Below are 19777 nucleotides of genomic sequence, written 5' to 3'. Positions count from 1 at the left end.
AAATAATAAAATAATTGTAAAAAAAAAAACAATTTTTTAAAAATACAAAAAACCAATGGGTGAATAAATACAAAAAAAAAAAAATAAATAAATAAATAATTAGTCACTGTAATTGGCTTAAATTACAAATTGCTTCATGTCATATTAAAGTAAAATTAAAGGTCGAATAAAAACAATTTTTTAACAGAATTTGACTCCAAGGACTAAATTGTTTTTTTTTTGGAATATTTCAAGAACCGTACCTTTAATTTTATTTTAATACAACATGAAGCAATTTATAATTTATATTAACTATAGTGACTAATTATTTATTTATTTCAAAAATTAATTTTTTTTGTCTTTATTCGCCCATTTGTTTTTTGTTTTTTTTTTTAAAAAAATTGTTTGGTTTTGTTACAATTATTTTATATTTTATTTGTTAAAAGAATAGGGGTATTGTAGGAATATAAAAAAATAAATTGCCTTTTTTATACATTTTGGTAGTTTGGGGGCTACTTTAATACTTTTTGAACATTGAGGAGTTATATTGCAAACGGCCAGTAGTTTGAAGGGCTTTTTATATTTTTCCTAAATTCAAATTTAGCAACCACACATAATGCCTTTAAAATCTAGCAAAGCATAAAATAAATTTGACATAAAAATTTGGTAACCAAGATAAAACTTTTTTTAATAAATTTGACATAAAAATTTGGTAATGAAGATAAAACTTTTTGAAAAAAAAAATAATAATAAAAATAAAAATTGAAAAGTAAACACACTCCGAGAGTTTGGGGTAACTAACCCCATAAAACTTATCCACTATAGAAGAACAAATTACAACTTGTTTATACCAACAAAATTTTTGTAGTAAAAAGTAAAAACTTAATGTGTACCCAACCAACGACTTGTTTGTCTCCTACCATAAAGATGCCAAAATATTAAATCCCAATACTCTTGAGGCTTTCATTCATTGATCGCTCGAATTGCTCGTTCTTTACCTCAATGTGCTCAATCTATGTGATTGAGCCTTTTAGGAGCTTAAAATTTTATGCCTTGAAGTCCTCCGTTCAAACGTCTTGCGATCGTGACCGGAATTGGCGCATTTTGGAACTCGATTTTTTTTAAAAGCCTTTATGATCTCGTTCAAAGTTCAAACGCCTTTCGAATGGTCTTGCGAGCTAGGAAATTATGCCTTGAATTCTTAAACCTCGTAAAATTGTCTCGTACGGGTTGTGAACAGCAGCTCATGCTAAATATGTTCTTAGATGCAATAAAACAAAATTTGGATCATGAAATGAAATGGAAATGATCCAATCCCAAATTATCTAGTCGGGGGTTGAGCTCTTAACTTTTACTGTGATATTATGATAAATCACTATTTATTCTTAAAATTTAAGCTGATAACAAATAATAAAATTAGTTATTTAATTAATACTTTAACAATATCATTATCTGACCACGATTGATTCTCCAAGCAAACCTCTCAGCTTTAAACCTTTCACTTTTTTTTAGTTCTCTCTACCATTCGAGTTTTGGAGCAACCAAAAAAAAAAAAAAAAAATGTTTGCACATAAAATTATCTAGTTTTAATTATTTTAAGGGTAAAATCCACTTAACTCCCTCAAACTACCACTTCAATGACAATCTACCCCCCAAACTATCAATTACGACAATTTACCCCCCAAACTACCAAAAAACGACAATGTACCCCTCAATGCTATTAAAATGACAAAATTACCCCTATAAAATTTTCAATAAGACAAAAATACCCTTCAAATTTTGGAAAAAAAAAAAAATTAGTATTTTTGTTTTTATTTTAGTAAGGATTATTTCGTCATTTTGTTAAAATTTGGGGTACATTGTCATTGTTTTAGTAGTTTATGAGGTAAATTGTCGCAATTGATAATTTGAGGGGTAGATTGTCATTAGGGTAGTAGTTTGAGAGGGTTAAGTAGACTGTAGCCAAATTTTAAATATCTATCATTCTAAGAACCCTAATGACTTTTAGGAGGATATTTAAAAAGGCACAGCGGATCTCTTGAATAAGTCTTGCAAACTGCTACATCCCTAAGAATGTGGCATAAATTAATGTTGGTATTTTTACAATTTAATTTATATTTTCCCTACCAAACAAAATATAAAAATTACCATAATTAAGTTGAAGATAATTAAATATTCAAAGTATAATTGGATATTTGAGCCCATAAGGTCCCTTATTGGATGCAGAGGAAACCTAGAGGACCCCACCTTGAGGATCATGCATGTGATGTTGGTGGAAGTTGAACCTATTAACAATATTTAAGGTAGAACAATAATTTACTCTATTGATGGGGAAAGAAGCAACAATTTAAAAAAATAATAATAATAATAAAAAATAAAATATTATCTTTTAGAGCAAGATAGGAAAATATCCTATAGAAGCTTCTAATGTCTCTACCTAACACCTTTGAAAAAGGGGAAATGTTGAAAAGTACTTCCTTTTTATATGGGTGAAGGGCCATAGGTTTCTAGGGATATTTTTTTAAAAAAAATTTTTCCAAAGTTGCAGCCACTCAGTCATGTGTCCTTTTGCTCATGCCCATCTATGTCTTGGATTGCTTTTTGGGAATGGAATTCATCTCTTTCTTCTTTGGGAGATTCTTTTTCACTCACCCTTTTCATCTGCTTCTTTGCATTTAAATTTCTGCATTTCATCTTCAATATTGTTTTTTTATATATTTAGTTGCTACCGGTTGAGCCATAGAGCCAAAACTAGTGAAAGGACATTAACATTTTGCACTTTGTCTCGGACCCCAGTGACATTAACATAAATCCATTTACTTTGGTAGCTTGAATTTCAATCGATATGGTCGGTAATTGTGTCTCAGTCATTCATTGATGGGTACTATCACATCAACTTAATTAGATAAAAATGAGATTGGAGTACTATAATATGCATCGTTACATTTTATGTATGTTTGATAACGCATTTTGTCGGGTATTTTTTGTTTTAGTTTGAAAATTATTTTGATTTGACGTAAAAATAAAAGCTCTTTTTATCTCTTGATCGGAGTGTTTTGTGTTTTGAGTTGTTTTGTTAATGTATTAGTCTTTAAAACATAAAACAAAAAACACAAACACAAACAAATATGGGTTTAGTCTTTCTAATACTACCTTGAAATAATTCCATGCTCATTTGAAATGTATATATATATATATATATATATATATATATAGAAAACTAATGTTTGAAAGATGCCTGTAATCTAAGGTTGAAATGGCAAACTCTTTTAGCTTAAATTTTTATACATAACCTGTGTTTTGGATCTTTATTACCTAATCTAATTTCTTGAATTAATTAATTTATATACAAAAATGTGGGCATATCGAGTTCCCTCTTTCACAGGTTATTTCAAATTTTCTACTCTTGCAAGTGGCCGTTATCAAGTTAACGCGTGCATGATCAAGATAGTCGGATTTATTATTTTTCTCTTCAACCTATGAAATACACCTATTAATAATATATATATAATATATATATATATAATCTGAAAGAATTAATCACCGGCTTCCCATGTTCAATAATTGCATTCCATCTTTTTCTTATATATATATAGTTGGTAGCAAGTTAACATAAATTAAGGAAAAAGTTCAATTAACGTTTAAAGTTTAAAACCTTTAGTCAAACACTAAAACTTAAAACTTATTAATATGAAGAAACAAACTAAAAAGAAAGGGAGTTTAATTGGCTTACTTTTTTCACTTGGAGTAGAAAAATTACCGTTTTTTCGTTTATAACAATTGTATTACTAAACAACATTAATGATGCATGCGATGGTCAAAATTAACCATTGAATCAGCATTTATGTTGATCGTTATTGCTACGTCATCTTATTTGTACGGCAATTGTATAATAGTTGGTATATTAAAAAGCACGCTGCTCAAAGCACCAAAGCTAGTTAGGGTTTTCTTCCTCGATCTAGGGTTGTGTATTAAATAGAGGAAGATATGTTGGGTGATGGGTTAGATAACAAATGTTAGGAGCCAGGAGGTTGGTAGAAGGATGGTACTACGGAGAGAGTTGTTAGTTCCTGCACACTTCTCATATAGTGTGTATTATTATAGTGGAAACGATAGGTTACCCACCACTCCATCTTTTTCCTTATTTCTCCTCCTCTCACGGCTTATCCATACTACCCTCCAAATTTAGATCCAGCCCTCTTCCCAAAAAGACAAACCCAAAAGAATCTGAAAAACAAAAGGAAAAAAAGGAAAGAAAATAAGGTGGGTGTGGTGGGAAGGAGAGAAAAGAGGCTGTGGAATCCTCTCCTCTGAATCACATGAATAAATAAACTAAAACCAATATGTATATATATAATTCCATAACTATTCATCTAAAGAAAAAACTTGCAAAAAGAAGCATGATATCAAAGAAAAAACATGCTTTTTGGACTCTCTTTAAAGTGAGGATAAGAGGGTCCTGATCAGTTCATGCAAATGAATCACTATCTATGTTTCAAAGTAATAATTTGCATTGGGGGAAAAAATGAATATCTAAACCCCACACGCAATAGAGAGAGAGAGAGAGAGCACAATATCAACAACAACTACATAGCCCTTTGAAGATCTGGTAGGGGCCTGAGAGAGCCCCAACTTTTTCCTGGAAGAAAAGGAAAAACAGAGAGAATATATATATATAAAAAGAAGAAATAAAAACAGAAAACATTGAATAGACCAATAGAGGGAAAACATTGAGCAATAATGATCAACTGTACTGGTACTATATTATCACTATTCATTACCAATCATACAAATTAGAGAAAATTAGAGAGATTTTCTAACTAATATCAATCTCTTTTTCTCATTTCTCTCCCATTCTGTTCAGTTACACATGCAAATCAACCCAGTTTCAATTTCACTGCTACTCACCAATACTAGCAGCCCCGCAGCTACAATCCTTGCTATTCTGCAATCCCAAGCTGCAAGCAAAACATAAACTCTTCCCACCAGCTGTACTGATCTTCAATGGCTGATGATGATCGTGGGGCTGGTTTTGGCAAGGAGGGCTAATCCTAAGCTCAAGGTTCAAGTCAGGGATTTTGGTCATGTCTTTTGATCCCCCAAATATTCCAATTGTGGGTTTTTCTTCTTTCACAGCAGAAGCAGCAAAAGATATAGTGGTGGCATCCTGAGCTGCTGCCTCGTTGATTGGCCTGTGAGTTGCAGGGTCAATCCCTCTGTTCAAAAGCTTTCTTCTTATATGAGTGTTCCAGTAGTTCTTTATCTCATTATCCGTTCTTCCTGGTAATCTCCCGGCTATCAGAGACCACCTACACCAAAATCCAACAAACCCCATTGCATGATGTTAATTTAAGGAACCACAAAAGGAGTTTTTTTTCCCTACGGTTGGTATATTAGCACTATCCTATATATAGACTTACTTGTTTCCAAGAAGACTATGGAGTTTGATGATGAGCTCGTCTTCTTCTTCGGTGAAGTTGCCGCGTTTGAGGTCGGGGCGGAGATAGTTGATCCAGCGGAGGCGGCAACTCTTGCCGCACCGTAGAAGGCCTGCGGCTTTCGGGAGCGATCGCCAGCAGCCTTCGCCGTGTGCTCGGATATAAGAGATTAGACGATCATCTTCTTCTTTGGTCCATGCTCCTTTGTTTGTGTGAGCTTTCTCACAGCAAGGAGACCTTCCCATTTGAGTGGAATTACAAGTAGCTACAAACTATAGTTGCTGCTATAGCTGTTGCAAATGGTTTTTGTTTTCTTGTTTGTTTACAAGTACATTAAGGCCGGCCCTTGCAAAAACTTGGTGAGCTTGGTTTTATATGTAGCCTTTTGACTCTCTCTCTCTCTCTCTCTCTCTCTCTCTCTGTGAGAGAGATAGAATGAGAGAGAGAGAAGGAAAGAGAGAGATAGAGAGAGAGAAGGATAGAGAGAGAGAGAGAGAGAGAGAGAGAGAGAGAAATTGCTTCTAGATGTGAGTTGGTGAGACAGGTTAGAGGGGAGTGGCTGGTGGCCTCTCTCTTGATGATATTGGCATCATCATATAATAAGTTCAAGGAACATTAACTATGGCTTACCTTCAAGTAGGTGTAAAGTAAGATATACTATAAAGTATGGTGTGATCTCTGCATTCTTTTTTCCTTTTTTTCTATCTGTCCAAACTTTACACTAATTATGTTTGTTTACCCTCAAAATCTTCTCCAAACTCAATACACAACATGTACCAGAATACATGTACAACTGATATTTTATGGTGTTGTTGGAACTAACACCATTAAACTTTTGTTAAATTAAAGGTCTACTCTATATATATATATATATATATATATATATATATATTTTAGGGTTTAGGGAGATTAATAATATTAAAGACAGTCTTCAAGTAAGGCATTGAAACAATACATTGGAAAATCATTTTGATTCAAAGCCTTAACTCTATATATGAATTTGGTTAGGTCTATTAATATTATATTATATCAACTATACATTCTTGTCACTACACCACTTGATAAAGGACTTAATCGCGCATGAATATTTCCAACGTTAACCCTTGTTCATTTCAATTTTAATTAATTGTCCCTTTTTTGCAGTTAAGTATTAAGATGACGCCCTTTTTACACTCCGATGTCATTTTTGGTTTCCTGCAACAAATCCTTGACTCCACCTTCTCCTTTGATCTCTATAACCAGTGTTCCCCTTTTTCCAAACTCAATGTAATTATTATCAGAGCTATCTTTCCTGTTATGGCTATCAAGTTCTCTTATCGTTATAGTAGTCGTTTCTCCAAACAACTCATCTATAGAACCGCCTCAATAGCCGCAGTTTCCCATGGCCCCTTTCTTGGACCTTGTGCCAAGATACTATTGAGGTAGGCCATTTATTTGGTTCATTACGAGATATTATTAGGTTTTATCTTGCTCTATAATATTTGTACTTTGTCGGGTTTTCCATCGCTCTTTTTGTATTCTCTTTTAGCAGTATTTTATGCTAAAGGTGGGATTGTGTTGTAGATGACTTTGGACACTAGATATTTGTGCTTAAATTAAATTTTATGGAAATTTAATTACTTTGCATATAGCACGCTCAAAATTACACCATAGGAACAATTCAAGACTCAAATAGTACTGAGTTGGGTTCATATTAAAATGGAGAAATACAAAAATATAGTCAATTTTGCAAATAATTAATTAATTAGTTGCAGTGGACATTGAGAGGATAGGATTGTACTAAATGGTTTTGCTATTTAAGAATATGTATAAAAATGGTAGTTGTGGATCTTTATTCTATTGGGTACACTATCATGCATGAGAGAGAGAGAGAGAGGGTTTCTAGAAGAGTTGGAGGTTGGGTTAAGGGAGGATGCATGATGAAAGAAAAGGAGAGAATAGGAAAAGGAGATAATGAGTGTGGTTGTGGTTGCATGTGGGCTAGCTTTGGTTCACCTTCCACTTTTTTTTTTATTTTTTATAATTTTCTTTCCCCCCCAACCCTTGTGCTGCAAGTTTAGGCCACAAAATGGTAGGGTTAGGGATGGGGAGGTAAGGTTGATTCATCTTTTTGTTGTTATCTCCCTACAATTTGGCTACTGTTTGTTACCCACCACCACCACACATGGACTCTCTCTCTCTCTCTCTCTCTCTCTCTCTCCCATCATGAAAATCAAGTGGATAGTAATTGCTTGGGAGGATCATGGCACACGTTGTTTTCAAAGAGAAATATGTGTCCACTTGTGTGATTATCTGGGGTGTATTAATTTCACCAACCTTTTCACCTCTTTCTGACTGTCCTTGCACCCCCAGTTCAACTTTGGCCTCACTTTGATGTTGAACTAATCTACCAAGTACTTAAAAAACCTTTCTTTCTCATTTCTCTCAAAAACCCATCTAATCTTATCCACATTTTTTTTTTTTTTTTTTTTACCAAAACAGATCAAAAAGAAAGCCAACCCCAAACCCTATTGGGTGATGTTAAAATAATTAACCACCCATATGAATTAATCGCATGCCCCCACTTGTCTGTCCTCTTTGAATCGGACGGCAGCCGTCGTCCCCATCAGTTAGGTGGCATTTAACTCGAGTTGTTAGCACAGTGGGTCACTCTCCCAACGAGGTCTTCACTGCAAGATATATTAACACACAGAGAGACCCACATGAGAAAAAAAATCCAGACGGGGAGGAACCAAAAAAGCGACACACAGAATGAAAATGTATATGAAATTTTGGTGATTGGTTAAGGAAGTCAGGCTCCATCGGCTTATTGCCTCTCTTTTCTGGATTTATGGTGATAGCCAGCAGAGCAAAACGTGAATGTCATGTGCCTTGGGTACCACACCCAGGATTAGGAAACTCTCTCCGTACCGTCTGGGGCATAAACTCTTTACCTACCTCTTTGGCTGCCTTCCTCATGCGGGGGTGTGCTTTGGGGACCATTACTCTTCCCCCACATTATTATTATTATTATTATCATCGATACATTATACATACACTGCTTCAAAATTCGTATTTTCTCTGTACTCCAAATATTATTTACTCTCTCCTAAAATTGGTTTTTTCAAGTCTTTAATTTGTGTGGACCTGCACACAATGCAGGATAGGATGATTGCCCATTGTATCCTTTTTCAGACATCCTCCTCTCTTTTTTGTCCAAGCTTCTGCGCCCACAATGTAGCAAAATAGGCCGCCCGGCTTTCCGCGGCATACTCTTTCTCACCTGTCCATTTGGCTGGACAAACAAACAAACAAACTATAATTTTTTTTTTTTCTTTTATTTTCTGGAGAAATATCAAATATCAAAACAAGATAAATGGATGGGAGGCAAGACAACAGCAAGTAGTGATATATATATATATATATATATATATAGAGAGAGAGAGAGAGAGAGAGAGAGAGAGAGAGATTAATAGGAGGTCAATAAAAGAGCATTGCTTAGAGAAAAATGTTGTTGGAAGTTTCTTGGAGATCTGGTAGAAAACATCAAGTGCACGAATCTTTGGAGGGAACGAAACCCACCTAATTCAGAACATAATTACTGAAACTAACATCTCTACCATACTCTCTCCAAGACATTGATTAGCCATTTTTCAGACGCTTGTTCAACAACCACATGGCTGATATGATATGATAATTACTAGAGAGACGGTGGATTCCATTTGCTCAATTATATTCTTCCCATCAGAGGTGCTCAAGCCCCACATGCCTGCATGTCAGAAATGTTACAGTTTTGCAAGCCTTTACAGAGATGACCATTAACTTAAGAATTGACGGACACCATTCAAGAGGAAGAGAAGAGAAGGGTATCTAAACATCTATAAAGACTCATATGTCAGCATGTATTGATATTCACTAATCATTGGCGAGAAAGTTCACTTGTATCTTTCTACCAGTTTATCTAGCGGCCAAGGTTTTAGAAAGGCCCTGGCTGATGTTATTAGCAGATAAAGAGAAGAACAATATAGCTGTTCTGCTGCAAAACTGAACTTAGTGCCACATAATCATAGGGATAATATTTGCGACATTTGAGAGAGAGCCACGTTCATTTCATTTTTCGGCGAACTTCATAGAAGTAGCTCAAGATCACCACAGCAGCAGCAACCGCAACTCCAACCGCACTCTGTGCCAGTATGATACCATCCTTTACAATTACCTTAGAGCCAGGGGATCTAGGAGAAAACCCTAGCTCTGAGAGCTTTTTGTGTGATTCTGCATAATCTCTAAAGAATGCATCTTCATCCTGCATTAGGTCAAATTGAGCAGAAGGTAAGAGAAACACCATATAACATTAAAAAGGCCACTGAAAAGGGGGCCCCAAAGGTTTAAATTGGCAAGGACAGCTTATTTAAAGATAGCACAGAAGCTAGTACCATACAAGTTACTGAAACAAAATCATAAATACAATTATGCAGACTTGGAAGTTGGGTCTTTGCCTGAAAAAGCCCCATCCAAGAACCATCACAAACAGAAATTACCCATACGATGTCTCAGCTTAATTTCCTGATGAGCTACTGATTACAGCATGGGAGCTCGCAATCAGCCAGGTTTGACCCATTTGGGATCTAAGATTAGATCAGGGTCGAGTTTAAACACAGAACAAATTGGTTATTTGAAAAACAACCCCAAATCAACCTCTGGATCTCACAAAATGAGAGACACTCAAAGATACCTCTAAATATTTTCTTGTCAAGAAAAAAGTAATTAGAATGGGCTCAGTATCATGTCTGCCATATCAGATCTTGCTCCAAACCCTACCAGTTGGTAAAAGGTCTGTTAGAAGGGATTAAGAGAAGAGACAATTTTAATTTTTTTTAACTCAATCTGCCTCTACTTAATCCAAATTAGTTGGCAGGTCAGAATTGGTCAGAGTTTGCCTTCTCTACTACTAGGGTCAGCCATATTTGATTACCAGATAAAAGCGGTCAGCCAAGTATTATAACGAACACTAATATAGGATTATGTTGGGAAGAACAGGCAATGATAAATTCCATTATATATATATATATATATATATATATATATATATATATATATATATTTGATAAGTTTCCATTACATTTTTAAGCAGCGAGATAGAACCATGATAAAGGTGACCACCTGTCTATAGGTTATGTATATTTCTGAATCATGGAGTATAACCTGGGTTACAATTGTATATTAGTCATTTCGCGGAATACGCCCATGTTACCTTTGCATACAGCTCAACATAATGACGGAACTCAGGATCATCCAATAAAGCCTTGTCTGTTGGAAGTTGCAAAAGGCCCTCTGATTCCCCTTTCAAAAGTTCCCTGGTATCAAGAGTAACTATGAATGGGTGACTGAAAATCAAAGGCTCTCAAAAGTACCTGTAAGAAAGTAAAGACATAACAATTTGCAAGCTCTTACACAAAGTATGAATTATCAAACTTCAGAGGTTCCATAGTCCAAGGACCATCAAAACCTGATCTGTCTGGATGTGCCCTTCCCTGTAACAAAAGAGTACAAGAAATGGTGTAGACATGTGCTTCTATTAACGAAGAAAATCATATACAGATGAAAACATTAAGAAAAAATTACCAGTGTGTGGCCCCCTGACAGTGCAACAATATCCTTATCAGACAGACCCATTCGATAAAAGATGTCCTTGAGATGTGGAGCACCTACCACCAAAATTCACAGAAAAGTCAACACCATATGGTGTTTTATGTGACCTCGCCAAATCATACAGACACAAGCACCACACAAGAAACACTTCTCATAAGGCTCAGCCCTAACAAAATAATTTATCAAACCAGGGAGGGAAAAGGAGCAAGGGAGGGAGAGTCATGGCAGTTTTATGACTTAAAAGAGTGAAAATATGAAATATCCCTTCTGAACTTTTGCATTCTACTTCCACATAGCATCTTCGATATTGAAAATGTGACCTCGCCAAATCATACAGACACAAGCACCACAAAAGAAACACTTCTCATAAGGCTCAGCCATAACAAAATAACTTATCAAACCAGGGAGGGAAAAGCAGCAAGGGAGGGAGAGTCATGGCAGTTTAAGACCATTTTATGACTTAAAAGAGTGAAAATATGAAATATCCCTTCTGAACTTTTGCATTCTACTTCCACATAGCATCTTTGATATTGAAAAGTTCTACCTGCTGCAAGATTATAATTATAAACAAGTTTAACAGATCTCAATTGTCTATGTAGTACAAACAGCTGCATACTAACCTCCGCACAAAGAGAGAGATTTGCATAGATACATATGAGAGTGAAAATTGATTTGCATTTCAGGGAATTGTAGCACATATCTCCTATTATTGTGCTTAGCCAAAAACAAATCATTGGATCCCTACGTATACTATAACAGGTCTCTGTATCTTCACGCAGAAGAGATGAACCTAAAACCTGAACTAGGACAGCAAAAAAAAAGTATCATAAAGCTAGAAGTATATTCATTACAACTAAGTACAAACATTTGTTCTGACATGTATGATTAAGCCTCTTCTTTAAGGATGTGGATATTTCACCTAAGAGAGTAATCTGTAGCTGTAGTTAAATCATGGCCAAGAAAGCTCCATCTTTGCTATCCTAGCCTAGTATTTAACCACTATGCCTAAAGAAATTCCCCCTGATTTTCTACACTATTCAGCTAGCTCAGCCACCAGAAGTTTATTTTCAACCACACACAATACAATAGAATGTTTAAATACAGCAGATAAAATTAGTAAGAGCAATATATGATCATCTGGTCTACTCCTAGACCTTCACATGAAAAATGTTTACAATTTATAAGTCACTCAAGAATACCTATAAAGGAAAAAGAAATTCATCGTGCATTTTTTTTTTCTTCATATAAAAAGCTTTGTGATTAGAGACATTAAAAATACTATTTAAAGTATTGGGCACACCTTGTTTAGCATCTGGAAGTCGCCCTTCCTTGGGAGAAACGATTGAATCCTAAGAAGAAGGATAAATAATAAACAAAAATGAATGATGTGGTCATAAGCTATATTCTAAAAATATGCCACAACGCCATACCTTTCTGCCAGGAACAAAGTCAACGGTTGGGCCTCCAGTGACCTCAACTGCAACAACACCGGCAAGCTGAAAACACAAGTAATTGATTATGAGTCACCTCCAATTCGTTATGATTTATCATACCAACATATTTCTTGCTCCTGATTTCCAAATGGATCAACGAAAAATCATAGATTAGAGGCACTTTGACTTTTTCAACGCGACAATCACCTGGTATAGGTCTGCATATGTGATCTTTGGACGTTTAGACTTCACTTCCTCTGACATCAGAGAGACAAGACCAGTCAAATAAAATGTAAAGAACAACCCAATTTCAAATCAATTTAATAGACAACCATCTATAAAAATTTAACCGTGGAAAGGATTATTTTATAATGTTTTTTCATAAGCTGACACATAAAAATGACCAAAGTCATAACAAATTTCAAGTCTATGTTAAACGTGTGCAACCATTCATAGTTTCCCTACAATAATTACAATGCTCCATCCAATTTATCAAAGTTTTGGAAATTATATAAATCCTGCAATTCCTGTAACCATTTTCCCCATTGTATTAAATGCAACCATTGCCATTCCAGTTTGTTCAGCTAACTTTCTTTTAACGTGCTTGTCCTAAGGACCCCAACAAAATAGAAACATAATTAAAAAGCTCAAAGCTCAAAACTCAAAACTTTTATCCCAACCTGCGCTTGTCAATGAGAACTACCACTAAATGATGGGGAAACACCAACTTCTTATGATTAAGACACCCCTATAAAGTAGATAAAGCCTTAATGGCATGGTTATTAAAAAAGCAAAGGGCACCCAACATCCAACCAAGTCTCTCAAATTATATCAGGCTCAAGAGAGAAATGCCTCAATGAGTAATGTCACATGAGATTTTCAACAAGCAACATGAGGCTCTCTATCAGTCTATCAAACACATGGATCTTGGAACAACATGCAGTATTTTAAGTGAAGCTGAAAAACCTTACCACACCAATCAATGGCTTTCTTCAAGCCACTGTTAGAACCATGACTATACTCTTCCTCGCTCCTAATTGACCCATTAGGTCCACCTGTTTTCGTATTCACATCATATGTCCCCGCATCGTGCCACCTACAAATCAAAGAAGAAGAAAAACGCATATAAATTTTTTTTAAAAAAAAAAAAAAAAAAAAAAACTCACAAAATACAATTATTAGCAGAAAATTACAAGCATTTGCATCATCCAAATCAAAGACAAAATAATTCAAATAACTACCAGAAAGGCAGAGACCATTAGAAACCAATTGAAATAAACACATCTGCTTACAAAATATGACAAATGAAAAAGAATCTCACGAAATACAATTTTTTGCAGAAAATCACAAGCATTTGCATCATCCAAATTAAAGAAAACAATTAATACAAATAATGACAAGAATTAAAACCATATGAAATCAACGGAAAATAAATTTTATATATATATAAGTTGTTTGATTCTACTATACCAAATAATCGTAATTCTTTTCTGCCTTTCTACTCATCTATTGCCATACAAAAAAAAAAAAAAAAAATTCATGAACACATGAACTGTTGATACAATCAGTGAACCACTCGTGCTTGGTTGCTGAGAAAACAGTACGATAGACCAAAGTAAAACCAAATATATTACTATTAACTAAGCTACTAAGGCTTATAGACTCAATTTTTCCTTCGTTTTCATTTCTCGCAATTTCTAGAGAAACAAACAGAGAGAGAGAGAGAGAGAGAGAGAGAGAGAGTACGCTAAGCGGAGCATGATGGGAGCGCAGTTTCTAGAGGCGATGAGGGCACGGAGATCGCGACGAGCCTTGTCGACCTCCTTCAGGTACTCTGTGTCAACAACCGGTAACGCCATCGAAAAGCTCCTCACGAACGACTCGCCGACTCGCACACTCCTGAGGCTCAGAGAGAGAGAGAGAGAGAGTAAGGCTTTGGTTTTGGTTTTGGAGAGAAACGAAGAAATAGATTGTGATTAGTTTGGATTTGGATTAGGAACGAGCCTCGAGGCGCTGAGCTTTTTGAGCCAACCGAAGAAGTCCATGCCTGCTTAAAGGTAATACTCGCGCGCGCTGGTTCTCGTCTTATCAAGATTGAGACCCCTACGTGTCCATACCACAAAAGCTACCACATTGCAAAAGTCAACCTACCATTTCCTTTGCCCCAATTCATCAGGATCCCAGTGTTTTTTTTTTTTTTTTTATAAATCTGGACCATTGGATTTCATCCAACGGTTTAAATTTCGCGATGTGTCTCATTTAAAAAATATAATAAAATATTATATATATTTTAAAAAATAAATATAAAATAAAATAATAACAAATTAAAAAATTCATTTAAAGCCACCCCATTTTCCCCCATAGAGGGTGGCGGGCCACCCCATGGCCGTAGGGGGTGGTTCGACCACTCCCTATGGCCAAACTCAAAAAGAATATTTTTGTGTTTGGCCCTAGGGGGTGGTTCGGCCACCCCCATGGCTGGGCTAGGGTGGCCAATCACTCCGTATTATTAAATTAATTTTTTAATTTTTTATTATTTTATTTTATATTTATTTTTTAAAATATATATAATATTTTATTTTATTTTTTAAAATGGGACACGTGGCGAGATTTAGAAATCTAACGGTCCAGATTAACAAAAAAACCCTTCAGCAATTCTCCAGCTATTTCTGGGGATCCTGATCCTATATAAGGAATTCAATAACTTTATCTTCTTATTGCTAATTGCTAATCCACCTGTTAGAGTAGGTGGCGGGGCAATCCAAAATTAAATATGCCGCTCAAATTGTTAGTAATTTGGGTAAAAAATTGTTAGAAATCTCTACCCGACTTACAAGATCGGGATCCCAACCAATTTTCCTTGCTTGTTGTAATTGGGTAGGAAAAGTGAAGGGGCCCAAAGGGATTCTCTTCTGTTCGGGCAAGAATTTTTGGTTCGAACAAGAGGCCCTTTATTCCGAAGCAACTTGCTTGGATAGTGGGCTTATTGCTTGGGAAAGTAGCCCTCTCTCACATGGAGTTTGTAATTCTCCAGCTCTTTGGGTAGGCGGTTTCAAAGAAATGATAAGTGAATGATTGACTTGGCCAAGGTAATCTATATGTATAGCATGTAATAATGAACAATCCTACAATCCGCCCTCGATGCAGTACGGGCAATTTCAAAGAAAGGACAGGTATGAGACCGATTTGTTCTAATTAGTCTCCCGTATTAAATGTATACCCGTATTAAATGCAATTCAGGCAGTCCCACCCAAAAAAAAAAAAGAGGTACAAGGATCCACTTGTCTCAGGCAAGTGTACCTCATACTTCAAGTTGCCTAGAGTTAGTGAACTTTGCACCTGTCGTACATGTGAAACTGCTTATATTACATGCAATACACGAGCATCTAATTGCACCCGATCTTTTTCCTTCGATGAGGAGATCTTGGTTCAAATTTTTACAAGGACAAAAAAATATTGTGATTTACAAGTTTTGAGGTTGCGGAACCAACTTACCGACATGATGTTTATGAGTGAGAACCCGCATCAATGCCTAAGATTTATTTGTATATTCACATCTAATTTGTGGCTATGCCGCGTGCATGCAAGATTTTCATTGTTTTCGGAAAAGAAAACATAATGGTAGTATCTTTTCACGTGTGAAAAATACATAATTTTTTAATTAGCGTGCGAGAAACACGTAATTTAAAAATTAAAAATTTTTTGAAAAAAAACTATGTACTTTTCAAGTGTTCAAGAAACACGAAAGTTTTATAGACTGGATTTTGGAGGGAAAAAAAAAATTGTCCTATCTTCATGGCCCAATAGAAAAACCCAAACAATAACCTTACATTACTCAAAAGAACGTCACTCCAAGAAAATTACAAGCATTTGACACGTTGGGTTATGATAATGTTTAAACAAAAGCAAAGCAATGTCTCAATGAAACTATGAATCGAAATTGTAGTTATTATTACAATCATGTACATGAAAAACAAACAAATTGACATAGTATAAAGATGACAAAAAAAAAAAGTCTTCCCTGTCATGTGCTATTCAAACTCAGCAAACTAGCAAAGTGAAAACCAAAACAAAACAAATAAAAAAATAAAAAAAATAAAAAAAAAAGCATGCTCATGAAGTCCTCCATTGTAACTCAACCTGGATACGTCCATTCTTGGAATCTATAAGATGGTACTTCTCATTGATTCTTTTGTTGGAAATAACATCTGAAAGATTGATAGTAACATACCCCAGAGATTCCTAATTCAAAAATTAAAAAAAAAAAAGGAAAAAGCCCGGTTTCAATCAAGTCGAAAAATGATACTATGATAACTACTTTAAAGCCACTGTAAAATAAATAAAAAATAAAAAATGGCATTTACTAGGAAATTTCATCAACCAACCATGATAACTACAGTCAACAAGTAAATTATTGTACCTTTGGATGCAGCAGGCCTATTCTTGATGAGCTGCTGAGAACCTCCACATGCAATTTGTCATTAACGGGAGGCTCATCCAGCATAAACGAGAACTCCTCTTCCCATCTTGGATCTCTGTTCTTCTTAATATGCTGTACAAGGAAAAGGGACAAAAAATAAAAAAATAAAAGATTTGTTATCCATAGACCATGAAGCAACCTATATCATTACCTAATGACACCTTGAAACAACCCATCTCAAAGGTATGGCCTATTTTGAAGGATATAAAATTTTGGCAACTGGTAATGCTATCTTCATACCTTAGTCTTTCTCTCCTCCCCTCTGAAAAGAATCCGTACGAATGGATTAGTGTGGTGCTTCCCTTCAACATCTTGAGCTTCGTGAACTATAACTACAAGCAGACCTCCACTGGCAGGCGTTCCATCCGGAGCCTTCTGTAGTGTATTTGTTTCTTCAAAAGCTTTTGGTATGTCTTCCTCTTTGAAAGGGTTGTATGTTAATTCAACTACAAGCTGCCCCCGTGACTTCTCATTTTGAACATCATTCAAATCCATATTTTTAAGGAGGTCCAAAGTCATAACTTTTGGCTCGTTAGGGGGGAGTTCCTTCAAAGGGACTACATTCATACCCATCTTCTCATGTTTGCCAACCTAAGAAAAGGGGAAGGAGGGGTTGGTGGAGAAGCTTCAGACACTGGGCATAAGACACGGAAAAAAAATTATGACCAGATATTTGGAATAAAATACCTGCTCCCAATCATAAACACGAAACTCTAAAGCCTGTGTTTCTGGATCTTTAACGACAACGGTGAACTCCTCATTCCATTCAGGGTTTAGGTTTTTGTGTTTCACAGAGGTCTTCTTTGCAGGAAGCTTATCCTCAGTGAGCTTTAGTTTCACATAAGGGTCTGATGCACCTAGAATATCTTTTTTCTTTAGTTTCATGGCCCTCACAACCTTGACGTTGAGAAGTCCAACCGGCCTCTTGAAAGCTCTACAAATTCCAATTAGCTTTGTTAGCCAAATCATAGAATTGACTACCCAATGATATATAAATGTAGAAAACCATGCAAGAACATACTTTGCTGGATCCAAAATAGGCACTTCCAGGGTTTGGGGCCATAGATACATTTTCGCAACCTGATCCCTTATAAGCTCCTGCAAAAAAACCGCTTCAAGAAACAGTTAAAACCATGGAACTTAATAATAGAACTGATAATAATATCTGGGATCAATGAGCAAATATTTGTTAGGCAAACACAATGCCCAAACATCCATTTACCACATAAAACAACTTCTCCATGCAATTCAGGGACATACCCCTTCTTAAGTGAATGGAACTAGAAAAATTCAACAAAACCTTTTATCCCAACCTCTAGGATAGCAGAAAGGATAAGAAGAGGTCATGGGAAGGAGTAAATGAAACATATAACATAAGGTGGTGTACCTGGACAAACCGATAGAGGCCAGGTATTGACATAAGATCAGCCCCAAGAAGCTTCAGTCCAAAGTCAACATGTGGCTGCAAAATGAAAAAAAAAAAAACAAAAAAAAAAAAAAAACAAAAAAATTATGTATATATAATATATAATCAAGAGAGGAGAATTCCACATTAAAAGGATACATTCTATAGTCAATTATCCCATGTCAGTTTAAGAACCAAATATCAAACGAGTTGGACCAAGATGATTCCAAATGAAAGACCATCCTGGATAATTAGTGGAAATTCAATGTCAGAATTTTTCTGAACATACTGAATAGATAATTTAAAATTTGTGGTGGGTAAGAGTAATTTATATTTTAGTGTTTCAAAATTGACATAAAATGGAATCGTTAGCTAAAGTTACATTGCCATAGCTGCCAACTATAGGGTACCAACACTGGCAAATTATGCAGAAATAAAGCAGACAAGCTAAATTGTTTATCCAAACCCACAACCAAATTGACCACTCAAATCATTAAGAGATAAATAATTTGGAATGAGAACTTGGAGCACCTAATGTTTGAAGTTATTTTTTGATTGGTAAGTTGAATGCACCTGGTGGGTTTAAAAACCAAACAACCACACCCTTCACCCTGTTCTTAAAGGAGCAGAACGTGCCATTTAAGCTAAAGCTCATTGGCTTAATGCTTGGAATTACTGCAAACCTCCAAATGTGGCACAAAATTTTGAAAGTATAAATGCATATTCAAAAGGTGGCTTATATACCTCCAACGATGATAGGATTTTAGTTCCCAACTAAGCATATTGGTGATGGAACTTGAGGAGGACCTAATTTTTTAAGAAGAAATGGCAGCGGTGATTTAGTAAAGTCTTCAGACCAACCAACACTATTGAAAATCTATGTTCAATGAACTCCAGTGCCTGTATAAGATGGGGTTATGGTTATACTTTTCAGACCCATCAAACACCTAAAGATGTCCAAATGCTAGGACAATAAGAAACGACTAAATTCTCAAAGCTTTCCACAGTACCTCAAGATCCTGGTGTCAAATTAGCGTTTCAAATCAGTCAACAGGAATGGATTAAAAAAATAAAAAAATTATCCAAGGAACTTCAACCAGAAGATCAATTTCAACTCTTCCTCTTGTTGGACATGCCAGTTAGATACAGACTCGAGAACACCTCCCTACACCCAATCTAACAAGCATATACTTCAAACATATTTAAGTACCCATGTGATATGGACCTAAGCAATATAAGATGAATGATAAATAAATATACCCTTGATCACAAACCTTGTCCATGAGAGACACAGAGATATTGGCAAAACAAGGAAAGCTTGGAACCAAGGGCTTCAGAGTAATACGTGGTGCAGCAAAGATTTGCAAATCTATCACCTGAAATCATCCCAACTAAACAGTATTAAGAAGCAGCT

At 35.5% G+C, this 19777-nt stretch overlaps 3 protein-coding genes across 3 annotated transcripts in view; all 3 read right to left on the bottom strand.

Annotated features, from left to right (window-relative positions):
• Positions 1-4666: 4666 nt before the first annotated feature.
• Positions 4667-5979, bottom strand: LOC132166871 (myb-related protein 308-like). Its single transcript, XM_059577714.1, has 2 exons — positions 5400-5979; positions 4667-5288 (listed from the first exon to the last, which is right to left on the bottom strand). The coding sequence occupies exons 1-2, from the start codon at positions 5660-5662 to the stop codon at positions 4880-4882; spliced, it is 672 nt and encodes a 223-aa protein (XP_059433697.1). The 5' UTR covers positions 5663-5979; the 3' UTR covers positions 4667-4879.
• Positions 5980-9267: 3288 nt separating this feature from the next.
• LOC132187864 (L-ascorbate peroxidase 3) lies at positions 9268-14488 on the bottom strand. The gene is made up of 9 exons (XM_059602300.1): positions 14225-14488; positions 13450-13574; positions 12686-12735; positions 12476-12541; positions 12346-12394; positions 11019-11101; positions 10848-10927; positions 10648-10750; positions 9268-9699 (listed from the first exon to the last, which is right to left on the bottom strand). Exons 1-9 carry the CDS (start codon positions 14335-14337, stop codon positions 9502-9504), a joined length of 867 nt encoding a protein of 288 aa, XP_059458283.1. The 5' UTR covers positions 14338-14488; the 3' UTR covers positions 9268-9501.
• Positions 14489-16374: 1886 nt separating this feature from the next.
• The window catches only part of LOC132169996 (synaptotagmin-2-like), a 4670-nt gene continuing 1267 nt past the window's right edge, over positions 16375-19777 (bottom strand). Inside the window, exons 2-8 of the mRNA XM_059580927.1 lie at positions 19638-19739; positions 18346-18420; positions 17980-18056; positions 17646-17892; positions 17199-17549; positions 16899-17030; positions 16375-16720 (exon numbers count right to left, since the gene is read on the bottom strand). Coding sequence (XP_059436910.1) covers positions 16592-16720; positions 16899-17030; positions 17199-17549; positions 17646-17892; positions 17980-18056; positions 18346-18420; positions 19638-19739 — 1113 coding nt within the window. The 3' untranslated portion in view covers positions 16375-16591. The remainder of the gene's footprint in view (positions 16721-16898; positions 17031-17198; positions 17550-17645; positions 17893-17979; positions 18057-18345; positions 18421-19637; positions 19740-19777) is intronic.

The sequence above is a fragment of the Corylus avellana genome, chromosome ca1 (assembly GCF_901000735.1).
Source record: "Corylus avellana chromosome ca1, CavTom2PMs-1.0".
Taxonomy (NCBI): domain Eukaryota; kingdom Viridiplantae; phylum Streptophyta; class Magnoliopsida; order Fagales; family Betulaceae; genus Corylus; species Corylus avellana.
Note: the sequence above shows the minus strand (reverse complement) of the source record. Positions and strands in the feature narration are given on the sequence as shown.

Coding starts and splice junctions, on each gene's coding strand:
- LOC132166871 (XM_059577714.1), bottom strand. CDS start 5,662: ATGGGAAGGTCTCCTTGCTGTGAGAAAGCTCACACAAACAAAGGAGCA. Junction 5,289..5,399: donor CATAGTCTTCTTGGAAACAA/GTAAGTCTATAT, acceptor ATTTTGGTGTAG/GTGGTCTCTGATAGCCGGGA.
- LOC132187864 (XM_059602300.1), bottom strand. CDS start 14,337: ATGGCGTTACCGGTTGTTGACACAGAGTACCTGAAGGAGGTCGACAAG. Junction 12,736..13,449: donor GAAAGCCATTGATTGGTGTG/GTAAGGTTTTTC, acceptor CTCTGATGTCAG/AGGAAGTGAAGTCTAAACGT. Junction 10,928..11,018: donor TGTCAGGGGGCCACACACTG/GTAATTTTTTCT, acceptor CTTTTGTTACAG/GGAAGGGCACATCCAGACAG.